This window comes from Trachurus japonicus, chromosome 10, assembly GCF_045865225.1.
Source record: "Trachurus japonicus isolate A0001 chromosome 10, Traja_1.0".
Taxonomy (NCBI): Eukaryota; Metazoa; Chordata; class Actinopteri; order Carangiformes; family Carangidae; genus Trachurus; species Trachurus japonicus.
In genome coordinates, this window is record NC_140916.1 from 4,378,473 (window position 1) to 4,393,446 (window position 14,974).

General features: G+C 46.3%; 1 protein-coding gene across 4 annotated transcripts in view; it reads right to left on the minus strand.

Annotated features, from left to right (window-relative positions):
* The window catches only part of LOC146979273 (transcription factor COE3), a 170,596-nt gene that overhangs the window by 55,389 nt on the left and 100,233 nt on the right, over positions 1-14,974 (minus strand). For all 4 annotated transcript variants that reach the window (XM_085788985.1, XM_085788983.1, XM_085788986.1 and 1 more), the window contains exons 7-8: positions 6,145-6,226; positions 5,908-6,025 (exon numbers count right to left, since the gene is read on the minus strand). In XM_085788985.1, coding sequence (XP_085645111.1) covers positions 5,908-6,025; positions 6,145-6,226 — 200 coding nt within the window. The remainder of the gene's footprint in view (positions 1-5,907; positions 6,026-6,144; positions 6,227-14,974) is intronic.

Sequence of the window (14,974 nt, forward strand, 5' to 3'; positions counted from 1 at the left end):
TCTATTAAACATCCCATAGTTACCATGTTCACCACTATTAGCACCGTAATGACCAGTTACTGGCAGCAGAGGCTCATGGGAGACTGAGTGTGGAGAGAGACATCTGAGCTCAGGTTTTACTTCTTCAACACGTCTTTATATACGTCTATATATATATATATGTTTCCATCTATATATAGGTCTATAAGGTCTATATAGTACTATAAATCCTCCAGCAGCAGCTCAGGCTTTTATCTGCTTTAGCTGCTGAACTGAGCCGTCTTCTCTCAGAGACAGAGACAGAGACAGAGACAGGCGTCTACATGGGACAGGGTTTTATTTCATCTAGACCAGAGAGTAAACTCCTCTCCTCTGGTTCTGTTGTTCCTGTTGAACAGAGTCAGAACAGAAGGAAAGAGTCGGATCCAGAGCAGCATCATTTACAGGTTCAATCAGCACACATTACACTTCTAATGAATAAATGTGTTGCTCCGCCCACAGACTGTTTATAGGCTCCGCCTCTTTCCTCGGCTCAGTCAGAGTTCTCAACGGACCCAACAACATGACCAAAACATTTAATAACTCAGGTCCGACCATAGATTTCCTTCTTTCAGCAGTGTTCAGGCTGAGAGTTAACCCTGGTGAGTCCGGCTGCATCAGGTCTGAGCTTCAACACCTGCAGGTCGGACCGGACCGGGTCTGGTCTTAATGTTCAGGCCCTTAAGGGTTCAAACAGGCGATCGTAGGCTTTGAGAGGTTTTGTTCATTCACAAGAACTTGTTGCCACTAATTACCTGATAATGACAAGAAATAACAATTAATTGCGTCACAACGTGTAGAAATAACGGTCAATTGACGGCCCAGTCCAGGCTGTTTTTCCTCAGGAAGCTAAGATCATTTGATGTTAGCAGGCCACTCTTGAATGGGTTTTTTCATAATATTTTAGCTAGTGTGCTTTTTTATGCTGTTGTCTGCTGGGGGTGGGGGTTGAAGTCTGAGGACAGACACAGGATTAACAAAGTGATCAAAAAGGCAGGTTCTATCATTGGTTTGCCTCATGGAGAAGAGGGTGGGGAGGAAACACACAATAAGGACCACCCACTGAAGAGTTCTTTCAGCAACAGACTGCTGATGCCGAGATGTTCCTCAGAAAGATTCCGGAGGTCTTTTGTTCCTAGAATAGTGAAGTTTTTTAATGAACATTGTTGTTGATTGTTGTTGTTTTCTGTTGTGTGCTATGCTAAGTCCTGCATTGCATTGCACTTATTGTACTACCTGAGTTGTCAATGCTTGTCATGTTGTAGTATTGTGTGTTGGATGTTTGTACGTACAGAGTGACAATCCATTTCCCTTCACAGGGATTAATAAAGTCAACCAACCAACCAACCAACCAACCAATTCCAACGACTTGGTGGAGAAACATTCAACCTTTCCCAAAAAATTCAAAGCATGAAAAGCATGTGTAATCTTTTACCTCAATCATGACATTACTAGTGTATGAAACTGATGGTTATTTTTAGGGTTATTTCTTGACATTATCAGGTAGTTTGTTGCCTGTAAATTAAAGGGTCACCGTTAATAGAAACAGACCCGGCTTCTAGCTTTTATTGACTGAAACCTGGAGCCAGAACTGGTTCGGTCCGGTCCAGGAGACCAGAATCTGGTGGTAGAAGTGGACCAATCACATCAGGGCAAAGTGAAACAGAAACTGAAACTGAACTAGTGAATGAGTGAATGAGTGAAGTAGTGAAGTAGAAGGCTCCAGTGGTTGTTGAGCGTCTCTCTCTCTGCAGCTGCTCCAACGATTGTCAGATTCTTATTAATTTCCTCCTTTTGTCACGGCGGTAAACAAACAGTCCGGTGGGTCTGAGGCGTGTGTGTGTGTGTGTGTGTGTGTGTGTGTGTGTGTGTGTGTGTCAGCCGTATGAATAGAGCAACAAAGGCGAGGAGCAGACGAGGAAAGTTTGATCGGGGCGCCGGGGGCCGAGCGTCGGGGACAAAGGCGGCAGCAGATGTCGGAGCTGTTTATCTCGTCTGGAAACGTCCCAGTCTGGAGCGGCTGAAAGGACAACGGCGTTCCTCGGAGAACGGCGGCAGCGGCGAAAACAACCAGCCTCTTCTTCTTCTTCTTCTTCTTCTTCTTCTTCTTCTTCTTCTTCTTCTTCTTCTTCTTCTTCTTCTTCTTCTTCTTCTTCTTCTTCTTCCTGTTGGCCCCTGCAGGACGCCGTAGCGCTGCAACAGACGCCTCCGACTCCAACGTGCAGGAATGCTGAAGAGCTGATTGGATGAAGTTTTCCTGGTTTCCTCCGAGTCTCCTCTCAGGTGCGGAACAGGAAGGTGGTGAATGACAGATCCGTGTCAGGTAGCGTTTGTTTCATCCCCCTGGACGCGGCGGCGGGAGGTCAGCTCACTCTGCTGCTGCTTTGATCCTGTCCTACCCCCAGGTGTGACAAACACCACCCGTCTAGCGCTGCAAGTAGGTTAAACCAAACGCGCTCCTGGAGAAAGAATCCAAAACTTGAAATGAAAACACGCTGCGTGGGAGGAAGAGCTGCGGAGGAATCATCAGGAGACACGGCAGATTGTTCATCACGTCTTCACCGGCAGCAAACTGTTTCAGGGTTTGTTTTTACTCTCTGGTACATCCCAGAGGGGTGGAGACTGTCTTAAGAGGGCAAAAATGATGATGATGATGATGATGATGATGATGATGATGATGATGATGATGATGATGATGATGATGATGAGCGTCGTCTGGAAGTTCAAACAAAAGCCTGAAAGTAAAAGTCGACTTAAGTTTGCTAAGATCCGTCTCTAGGATTTCACTGGATGACCTGATATGAGCGTTCCCACCCGTCTGGCGCTCCAAGTAGGTTAAAACAAGCAAAAAACTTTCACCAGCCTCTCCTGGAAACGCCTCAAACTTTAAATCAAGTCAACAGAAAGTGCAGAGTGAGGCGGTTTGGGAGGAGAGAGTCACAGAGACAGATGTAGGGTTTGTTTTGTTCTCCTGAGTGTCCCAGGTGGGTGGAGCTTTAGGGGGACGAAGAATCAAAGTTAAAGGGATAGTTCACCCAAAATTGAAATTTCACTCATTATCTACTCCCCCTCATGTGGACTAAGGGCTGGGAGAAGTCTGGTGGAAGCTTCTCAAAGCTCCTCTTCCCGGTTTGTCAAATTTGGACAAATTGGGAAGAGGAGCTTCAAGAAGCTTCCGCTACAAACAAGCTTGAAATATAGACTTGTCTAATTTTTTTTGGGACCATTTCGCATTTCGGGGCTTCAATACAAGAGGGACATTACATACGAGCAGCATGGAGGTATTTGGATGTTTTTTGGTGTGTCTTTTTGTTACGAAGACAGTTGGTATCCATTTGCAACCGTTATATGGACATGCACTGCTACACCGAGACCCCCTGTAACTCAGAGAAGCCACGGAGGACTCTGAAACTTCTCCCAGCCCTTAGTCCACATGAGGGGGAGTAGATAATGAGTGAAATTTCAATTTTGGGTGAACTATCCCTTAACATACGTAACTTCCCTGCTACTTTCTGATGTGCTGACATGTTAAACACCACCCGTCTGGCACCCAAAGGAGTGTAAAACGAGCGACACGGTCACATAATCTCTGCTGGAAGAGACTCAGAGGGAGACACATGAGTAATCAATGGGTTTGTTTCAACTTTCAGGACGTGCCAGGTGGGTGGAGTCGGGATTCACTTTAAAGCCAACACATCGTAAACTCCACCCGCCTGGTGTTCAAAGGTGGATGAAACAAACGGGACACCTTGTGAATTAACTCAAGTTTTAAAGTGGGTCAGCGATGAGTTCATAACAATAATTAGTACGGTGAGAGTTTGTTTTGCTCTCCTGCCGGTGCCAGGCGGGCGGGGCTTGAACACAGCAGCTGCAGCTCCATAGTGAAGTTCACCTCTGAAGCTCCACCCGTCTGGCACCAACAGGCGTCCGGATCAAGTGAGGGACTGATGTCATCGCTGCTGGACGCTCCACGGTGGGAAGGGTGGAGTTAACCCTTCGGTTGTCTCTCCATCCGTCCTTTCTCCACTCCTTTCCTTTCTTTGCTCCTCCCTTCCTCCATCCTTCTGTCCCTCCTTTCTCCCTTCTTCCCACCATCATTTCCCTTCCTTCCTTGACCCAATCTGTTCCCTTTCTTTCTTTATTTCCTCCCTCCCTTCCTTCCATTTCTTTCTTTCTTTCCTCCCTCCCTTCCCTCCATCCATCCTTCTTTCTTCCTTCCTTGATCCTTCCTTCTTCCTTCCTTCCTTGACAATCTGTTCCCTTTCTTTCTTTCTTTCTTTCTTTCTTTCCTCCCTCCCTTCCCTCCATCCTTCCTTGATCCTTCCTTCTTCCTTCCTTCCTTGACCCTTTCTTTCTTTCTTTCTTTCTTTCTTTCTTTCTTTCCTCCCTCCATCCTTCCTTCCATCTGTTCCCTTTACCCATCCTTCTTTCCTTCCTTTCCTTTCCTTTCCTTTCCTTCCCTCCATCCTTCCTTCTTCCCACCATCCTTTTCACTCCCTTCCTCCCTTCTTTCCCTTCGTTCTTCTTCCTTCCCTGAACCCAATCTGTTCCCTTCCTCCATCTTTCTTTCTTTCTTTCCTTCCTTCCTTCCTTCCTTCCTTCCTTGACCCAAGAGGACAACAGGAGGAGTTAAGCGGAGCGAGGCGGGTGGAGTTAAGCGCAGCGAGGCGGGTGGAGTTAAGGGGACTCGGTGGTGTTGGACTTTACGGCTCCAGCTGGTTCCAGTTTCACTGTGTGAAGTTCACACTCCACTGCTGCTGTTTTATTGGGTCGCTGTGGACGATGGAAGAACGGAGCGTTTGTTCGCCGCTACCTCCACGGGGGGAGGGGAGGGGAGGGGCGGGTGGAGTCAGAGCTTCCTTCACTGCAGCTGTGTGACTTCCTCTCTCTCTCTTTCTCTCTGTGGTTTTATTAAAGTGAGAATCAAACGCTCCCGTTGGCGCTGGTCGCTCCACCGGTTCTACACCTGAACCTGATCACGGCCCCAGGTGCATTCTGGCCTGGGTAACGTAGGATCCATTCTTCCTTCTTTCCTTCCTTTCTCCCTTCCTTCTTTACACAATCCTTTTTCCCTTCCTTCCTTCCTTCCTTCCTTCCTTCCTTCCTTCCTTCCTTCCCTCCCTTTGTCCTTACTTTTTCTTCCTCTTTTGATCCAATTGACCCTCCATCTTTCTTTCCTTCCTCTTCCCTTCCTTCTTTCCTCCCTTCTTCTGTCCTCCTTCATCCCTTGAACAAATCTGTTCCCTCCCTCCATCTTTCCGTCCTTCCCTTTTCCCTTCCTTCTTTCCACAATCGTTTTTCCCTCCCTCCCTCCCTCCCTTCCTTCCTTCTTGACCCAATCTGTTCCCTCCCTCCATCTATCTTTCCTTTTTCCCCTTCCTTCTTTCCTCCCATCTTTCCCTTTGTCCTTTCTTCCTTCCTTCCTTTCTTCCTTCTCTCCTTCCTTCCTACTTTTCCTTTGTCCTTCCTTCCTTCCTTCCTTCCTTCCTTCCTTCCTTCCTTCCTTCCTTCCCTCCTTCCTTCCTTCCTTCCTACTTTTCCTTTGTCCTTCCTTCCAACTTTTCCTTTGTCCTTCCTTCCTTCCTTCCCTCCTTCCTTCCTTCCAACTTTTCCTTTGTCCTTCCTTCCTTCCTTCCTTCCCTCCTTCCTTCCTTGCAACCTTTACTTTGTCCTTCCTTCCTTCCTTCCAACTTTTCCTTTATCTTTCCTTCCTTCCTTCCCTCCTTCCTTCCTACTTTTCCTTTGTCCTTCCGTCCCTCCTTCCTTCCTTCCTTCCTTCCTTCCTTCCTTCCTTCCTTCCTTCCTTCCTTGCCCCAGGTGGACAACAGGAGGGTTAAACAGAGACAGACGATGCGTTCAGGGACATCAGGTAAAAACACACGCTGTTACCTTCAGACGGGTCCAGGCGCCGGGCGCGGCGGCCATGTTTGGAGTTGTTGTGCACGAACATGTTGTCTGAGACGGCGAGGACGTGACCGTCCACGTTGACCGTAGTGGAGACCACCACCTGCACGCACACACACACACACACACATAGGAAACACGGGACGTCAGGAAGAGACACACAAGAGACAACGCAACAGAAACGTCACACAACATGTTTCTGTTTGTGTGTGTGTGTCTCACCTGAAACCTCCTCATGTCTCGGGGGTTTCCTGCGTTCTTCAGACAGTTCTGGTTGCATTTGAGGAAAAACTTCAGGAAGAATCTGGAAACAGAGACAGAGACGGATAAGAACCAGAACCAGGACCAGGACCAGGACCAGGACCAGAACCAGGACTAGAGACCAGAACCAGGACTAGAGACCAGAACCAGGACCAGGACCAGGACCAGGACCAGGACCAGGACCAGGACCAGGACCAGTCTGACTTCACAGGACTCTCAGTTTACACCAGGACCGGGCTCGCCAAAATAAAAGCATCTCTCAGTCAGAAGTGAAACAAACATATAAATATAAAGAGTTAAACACAAAAAAAAAAACATAAACCAGACAAACAGAAATCCAATTCAATTCAAACAACTTTATTTATACCAAATAGTGTACCAGATATGTTTATTATTATCATATTGATTATAGATTAATCTCTGATTGTGACAAATGATTCTTTATTTCAGTGTCAAACGTCTGTGAAGGATTTTATTGTTTTATAAAAGACCAACAGAGACATGGAGACAGGATTTATGATTAAAAACAATTAATAAAGGTTGATCAATAATTATTGTTTATCTCATAATTGATTTATTGATTGATTACAAATCTGTTGTAGCTGAAATTCTCAATAATCACTTATTTTAATTATTGACTAATATTTGATTCATTGATTCGCTTTAAAGTTTTAACATTTGACCCAAAGATTCAGATATTTTATTTTTTTCATCATTACGATTGGACAATTATCAATAGAATTATTGATAATGAACAGTTAGTGTGATCAGTCTGTGTCACATGATCTCTGCTCTCCATGATGATGTCATCATCATCCGTCTGGCTCCGCCTCCTGACGCCTCTGTGTTGATTGGCGGCGGCGGCGGGGGAGCCATTGATCAGGAGCAGATATCAACGAGGACAGTGGAGGCGGTGGGGGGTGGGGGGGGGTTAGGATGGATCACCCCCCCTCCCCCCTCTCCCTCTCTCATCCATCTCTCGCCCCATCAGCCCCTCCCCTTCCTGTTTAATTGCCACATTATCACAATAAAAGCCCCGGCAGTTAACAAGCACCAAGGTCGCAGACAGACATGTCACATTAACCAGGGGATAACCTCACCCCCCCACACACACATACACACGCACACACACCTCACCCCCTCACCCCTCCACCTCCACTCCACCACTCCTGCAGGGGGGAGGAGGGGCGTAAGTGGGGGCTGTGTGAGGTCGAATCGATTTCCACCTCAATGAGACAAGGAGCGTCTCTGCTGCCCCCAACTCCCCTGAACGCATCGTCCATCCGTCAGCCGCTGTCACTTTAAGAATCTTTAGGAATCTTCTAACTGAGTGCGATTAATGAATGACTTTTTACGGATTTTAACCAAAATACAGAGACTGCTTGATGAAAAACTGTCCCTGAAGGCAACGCGCATCAGCGGTTTTGCATGAATTTCCCTCTAAAACAACTCTGTCTGTACAATATACAATATAAAATACACAACCCAACAACTCCACAACGCTCTGGTGGACAAGTTGTGACCTGCACATTCACCATGCTATGAGATAATAACACAACGTTACCAGACAGAGTTGTTTAAGAGGGAAATTCATGCAAAACCACTGATGCACGTTGCCTTCAGGGACAGTTTTTCATCATCAGTCTCTGTATTTCCCTCTAAAACAACTCTGTCTGGTAACGTTGTGTTATTATCTCATAGCGTGGTGAATGTGCAGGTCACAACTTGTCCACCAGAGCGTTGTGGAGTTGTTGGATTGTGTATTTGATGAGTTTGATGAGTGAAACCAAGAAATCCCATGAGCCTCCATAGCGTAGCTCTGAGCAGCTCACGGCTCTGCTCCGCCGTTCTAAAGATAGCTTGCACCGACAATTAAAGGTAACGAACCTACTGCTATGACTATAGGGATTATGGCAATGGGCCAATTTGACTAAATGTTGAACTATCCCTTTAAACCAGACTGAGGATATTTATTGTGTATTTATTGATATTAATTTATAAAATCACACATGGCATCAGGTCGTGTCCTGTGCATCTCCACGGTAACAGAGACGGAGCTGCATCTGGAGACAGAGACAGAGACAGAGACGCTGCTGCTGTATTGGAGCAGCACAGTGCAGAGGTGTGTGTGTGTGTGTGTGTGTGTGTGTGTGTGTGTGTGTGTGTATGTGTATTGAGTGAAAGCCGATCTGCTGCTCTGAGGCTCTAATGCCCTTTATGGCAGTGAACAGAATAATATGAAGCTCCATTCAGATGATACCCAGTCCTTCAGAGGCTGATACGGATCGATGTGGATCACATTAAAACGCAGCTGGAGACGAGACTCACACTCACACTCACACACACACACACACACACAATGGGCTCCTCAGACCAGATACACACACAATAGTACACACCTACACGGAGGAGAGAGAGAGACACAAATCCACACACACACACACACATACACACACACACACAGACACACAGGGGAATACAGTGAGACACATCTACACTAATATATACAGTATATACACACACACACACACACACACTGAGAGACAATAATGCACAAAATACACACACACACACACACACACAGGAATGCAACATGATATGTAGACACCCATATACACACAGCACTGTTACACACACTTAGATACACACAGTGACACACACTCAAAACTCAAACACATAAATAAAAGTAAAAACACACACACACAAACCCACATGTAGACAATCTGTTGTTTGTGTCAGTTTTGTTGTAACATTTTTTATTTTTTTTAATTTTATTTTGCAGCTGTTTCCAGATCAGATCTTTTACTTCTCTAATGAACGTCTGTAGGACCAGTAGATCCAGGTGTGGACATCTTTCCCATAATGCAACTGGAAGGCTCTTAATTTGAAATATCTCACAGCAGGAAGTGCTCAGTGGGCGGGGCCAAAGAGGAAACACAACTACATGTCACCAACACCGGGAGCCTCCAGTGTCATGTTGTTGTGGTGAGTCTATCTATCTATCTATCTATCTATCTATCTATCTATCTATCTATCTATCTATCTATCTATCTATCTATCTATCTATCTATCTATCTATCTATCTATCTATCTATCTATCTATCGTTCTATCTATCGTTCTATCGTTCTATCTATCGTTCTATCTATCGTTCTATCTATCGTTCTATCGTTCTATCGTTCTATCTATCTATCTATCTATCTATCTATGTATCTATCTATCCATCCATCCATCCATCTATCTCGCTTTCCATCTGCCATTTTTTTATTGGGCTCAAACATATATGGCTGTGTTGTTGCTTAGTGAGACTCTGGCCTGTGATATTAACATAAACGTTTCTACTATGTAAAGTCGTGTTTACAGAGTTTTCTTTAAGTCTTGACTCTTTTCTCTGCAGCTGCTGTGGCTCCGCCCCCAGTTGGACTATTCTGATTGGTCGAGAGTCACCTGATGGAAACAGCTGCTTCATTAGGAGGCAGGGCGATGATGTCACTGCGACCACACCCAGCATGGCACTATGGGGAAGCAATTACACTGGACTCGGATTACAAGGCCCTGATGAACACACACACACGCACACACACACACACTTCATATGGACACACACACACTCCATATGGACACACACACACACACACACACTCCCTGGAGTCTCTCACTTATTACGTTTGGCAGACAGAAGCAGCAGCAGAGAGAAATCAATATTTCAGCAGGAGTATTTTTAAAGCTGCCGTGTTGCTGCTTCTCGCCATCACAGTTTGATTCCCTCTGTACGACGCCACCTCGCCACCCGCCGCTGCGAGTTTACCACCTCGCCGCCACCGCCACCGCCACCCGGCGAGTCCAGGCTGGCTCGCCAACCGCCCGGCCGCCGTCGGCTCCTCGTCGCACGGGTGACAAAACTGAAATAAAATAAAGCAACAAAGCAAGCGTGGCGAGCCGAAGCCGCCGCCGAGCCGCCACCGCTGAGCTCCACAACAATCCGTCCTGGTTAACCCGCTAACCGCCTCGCCGTCACATCTCATTTGTTTGGGGCTAACGAACAAAGCGTGGAGGATGAGCGGCGAGAAAACAAGAAGAGCAGGAAGAAGAAGAAACAGCAGCTCGCAGGCAGTTGGTGCTACAGGAAGATCAGAGGAGGAGGAGGAGAGGAGAGGAGAGGAGAGGAGCGGAAGATGGAGGAGAGGAGAGGAGAGGAGAGGAGAGGAGAGGATGAGGAGGAGGAGGAGAGGAGGATGGAGGAGAGAGGAGGAGAGGAGAGTAGAGGAGGAAAGGAGGAGGAGAGGATGAGGAGAGGCAGATGGAGGAGAGGAGAGGAGAGGAGAGGAAGATGGAGGAGAGGAGGAAAGGAGGGGAGGGGAGAGGAGAGGAGAGGAGAGGAGAGGAGAGGAGAGGAGAGGAGAGGAAGATGAAGGAGGAAATGAGGAGGAGGATGGAGGAGAGGAGGATGGAGGAGAGGAAAGGAAAGGAGAGGAGGATGGAGGAGGAGAGGAGAGGAAAGGAGAGGAGGAGGATGGAGGAGGAGATGAGAGGAAGATGGAGGAGAGGAGGGGAGGACAGGAGAGGATGAGGATGGAGGAGAGGAGAGGAGAGGAGAGGAGGAGAGGAGGATGGGGGAGGAGAGGAGAGGAGAGGAGAGGAGAGGAGAGGAGAGGAGAGGAGAGGAGAGGAGAGGAGAGGAGAGGAGAGGAGAGGAGAGGAGGAGGGAGGAGAGGATGGAGGAGGAGAGGAGAGGAGAGGAGTGGAGAGGAAGATGGAGGAGAGGAGGGGAAAGGAGAGGAGGATGGAGGAGAGGAGGATGGAGGAGGAGAGGAGAGGAGAGGAGGAAAGGAGGAGGAGGATGGAGGAGGAGAGGAGAGGAGAGGAGAGGAGAGGAGAGGAGAGGAGAGGAGAGGAGGAGGAGGAGGCGCGGCAGGTCTAAGCGCTGCCTCATTAGAAGGTCGAGTAAAGTCTAATATTGACTCTGCTGCGTCGTTGAAACGTCCTCTTCAAATAATTACTGAGCTTCACATGAAGCTGCTGCTGCTAATTAGCGTATGAAACAAGAGCAGCTCCATGCCCATTACACCCTGATTCACTGGCCTGTGTGTGTGTGTCTGTGTGTGTCTGTGTCTGTTTGCTTTGTCTGGCCTTATTACTGCACATCAGTGTGTGTGTGTGTGTGTGTGTGTGTGTGTGTGTGTGTGTGTGTGTGTGTGTGTGTGTGTGTGTGTGTGTGTGTGTGTGTGTGTGTGTGTGTGTCTGCTACACACCATCAATAATTCACAAGCCAAGATGGCAATTACAGGACCATGTACAATCAAACTAAATATTTGATGAGGCACTAAAACAGTCCCTGGAACAGATCTGCCTCTGTCTCTCTCTCTCTCTCTCTCTCTCTCTCTGCCTCACACACACACACACACACAGTCTATTGTCACAACACATTAGGTCGTCGGTCCCTTATTCCCCAGACTTTGTCTTGACACGCAAAAGCAGTTTATTCTGCTAAAAGAGCCGCGTGCTATTCATTTGTTCTCTCTGAAATATTGAGCGCCGCCGCTTGGCATTCTGGGAGGACGCGCTCGTTTTTGTCTCCGCAAATAAAGTGACAGAGACAAGAGCAAACGAGGGAAGAGGAGGGAGGGAGGGAGGGAGGGGTCACGTTAAATATCTAAAACTAATCAATCTGAATCAATTGCAAAAAGAGAAGCTTCCTCCTCCTCTGTGACTGGAGGGGAAACGTTCTGCATTAAAAATAATGTGACACAAAATCCATGAGCGATAAATAAATGAGTTGTCGGACGTGATGACTCCATCTGAGATCGACTCCTCCTCTTCCTGCTCCCTCACCTGTCAATCACAGAGCGCAGGGGGCGGGGCTTTACTCCGTCATCGCTCGTGCTAACTGGAGGAAGCTAATAGAGTCTGGAACTCCGTCATCACTTCCTGTTCCCTCGTCTAAAAGTCAGTAATTACATTTTCTGAATGAGGGACATTTTCAGCGCTGTGGTCAAAATTCAAAGGTTATCATTAAGAAATAAATAACAGGGGCAATTATATGTTAATGTATTTAAAGGGACAACGAGGAGTTTGTATATGGTTATAAAAAAGTCTCACATTAATGTGGATGAATCTACATTACCACTTGTTAATGGCTCCATTTTCAATAAATATATCGTTTTGTCTCTATCGTTATTTTGTTATTTTAATTAATGGTGGAAATGCTGGGCGAGCCGACCAGCGTTTCCTCCTACTTTCAGTTTTGCGGACGCTGCCCGGCGAGTCATGAGAATAACGCCGCTGAATCGCCGTTTATGGTCGGAACTATGACGGTAGCCTATCTGATCGTCTTCCAACCTCTGACTTTAATTCTTGATGAATGAAAACATTCTTGAGAAGACGTCCGTCTTGCGCCGGTCCAAGAATTTCACCATGCGCGCAGAGGCTCATGGTAGGCTAAATGTAGTAGAAAACACTTCACTTTCCAAAACTCCTCGTTGTCCCTTTAAACAATGTGTATTAAGCAAATGAGCAGCCATTAAGTTGTGGTCGTCCCAACTAAAGTTAGAGATTCAACCTCTCACAGTCACTTGTAGCTACACATGCAACAGCATCAGCAAGACTAAACACAACAAATGCTTCAGGCTGTATGAGCTGTTTATTCTCTCATGTGTCTCCAGCATTTAACATAAATTCAAACAAACTATTTTGTTGCAACCGAAAGCAAAGAACTCTGCCGCGTGTTCTGTTTCCACGTAGCCTACTGCGCACGTAACGTCAGCACGTTAGTCTAACTGGCTACCGCAATAACTGGAGTTTGCGTCGGCGCGCAACTTTTTTTCTCCCTCATTTAAACCGGGATCAGATCGGCCTAATCAGGGACTGTTAGCTCCACATGTAGCCGTTAGCTCCACATGTAGCTGCTAGCTCCACATGTAGCTGCTAGCTCCACATGTAGCCATTAGCTCCTCATGTAGCCGTTAGCTCCACATCCTCATAAAGATGTTAGCTCCTCATGTAGCTGTTAGCTCCTCATGTAGCTGTTAGCTCCTCGTGTAGCCGTTAGCTCCACATGTAGCTGCTAGCTCCTCATGTAGCTGTTAGCTCCTCATGTAGCCGTTAGCTCCACCTCCTCATATAACTGTTAGCTCCTCATGTAGCCGTTAGCTCCTCATGTAGCCGTTAGCCCCTCATGTAGCCGTTAGCTACTGTGGCTCAGACACAGTGAACAGTGAGGGAACAAACACAGTGTGTGTTTGAATCGGAGCCGACAGCAACGCAGCAGAGACGTTTTAACTTGAAAGGGTTGAAGCTTCTTCCTGTTTGTTTCCTGTTGCTTCCTGTTCGCTCCAGCTGTGTGTGTTTGTTTTAATGAATCTGTGGGGACCAAGATACTGGATCCACAAGTTTACGGGTTAAGACTTGGTGGGGGGGGGGGGGGGGGCAGATAACATATTATGTTAGTGATGAGTCCCCACAGATGTATGAAAACAAATGTGTGCGTGTACAAATGTTTTGCAGAGATGCTGTGTGTAGAAAGAAAAGAGGAACACATGCTGAGTTCCTGGAGCGCAGAGATGAACAGAACATCCCATAATTATGTCATACTGCCTGAGAGAGAGAGGGATGTTGTATCTGTTGTGTTCACTCGTTTTCCTTCACAACACACACACACACACACACACGGTCATGTTTACGTCCCTTCAGAGGACTGTGGGTTGGATCTGGTTTTAAGCTGCAGTACCATCGGTGACCACTGGTTGTCAACAAACAACACAGCCAATCGAACGTCTGTAAAACGTCAACACAGGAGGCTCACTGGAACAACACCGACTTATTGATCTGATATTGACTAAATAGTTTTAGGAATTACTAACCGCACATTTTATTAGTTCTAGACTTTTTGAAGTTTACGATTACGAAACCTTTATTGTCCACAGAGTGTAAATTCACCTTTGGTTCCACCATTGACATGTCAAAACAGAAGAACACACACAGAACATAATAAAACATTGCAGAATAGAGGAATATAATGGCATGGGATGGCACCACTGTGGAATCCTGAGAAAATACAACCTTCTTGCATTTGAAAACTTTATAATTTACTGTAACATCAGACTGGTTTTTAAATGTCTTCATAAGTGTGTATCACCCCTGTTTTCTGCACTGATAAAAAGACGCTGTAGCTCAAGCTAAGTAAACACACAAGCCTCCTACTATGGCGACTGCATTGTTCCCAAGTACAACATCATCTGGACAGTCTGCCTTCTCAATAAAAGGGGTTAACCTATGGAACACTTTACCCACTCACCTGAAACTGGAGACTGATACAAACGCTTTTAACAGAAGACTAAAAGCATGGCTAAAAGCAAACATGTATAAATACGGACTTTTCCACTGTTACTACTATGATTACTGCTGCGATCATGATTTCTGTTTGCTTCATCTCCTCTCGCTGATCTTGCGCTCTGTATTTGTAGATTAGCATATTACTGTTGTGATGTTGTGTCATGCACTTTGTTTAATCTCATACTGTTGATAACATGCTCTGTGTTTTTAGATTAGCCGCCTATGGACTGGTGTTGAAAAGTAGCACAAGCAAAGCATCCTGTCTGTCCACTGGAACAGTCTCAATGTATCTGTGAAGTCCATATTAAAAAAAAAAACATAATATAACATAAAATGCAGTAAAGAATTATGACCTCATTTGAAGTAGGCTACAGTAACAGTCCTCACACATTCCAAAACATACCAATTTTTATAAAGGTACACCACGCAATTATTCAAAGAACCTGCTGTGCAAAGGAACTC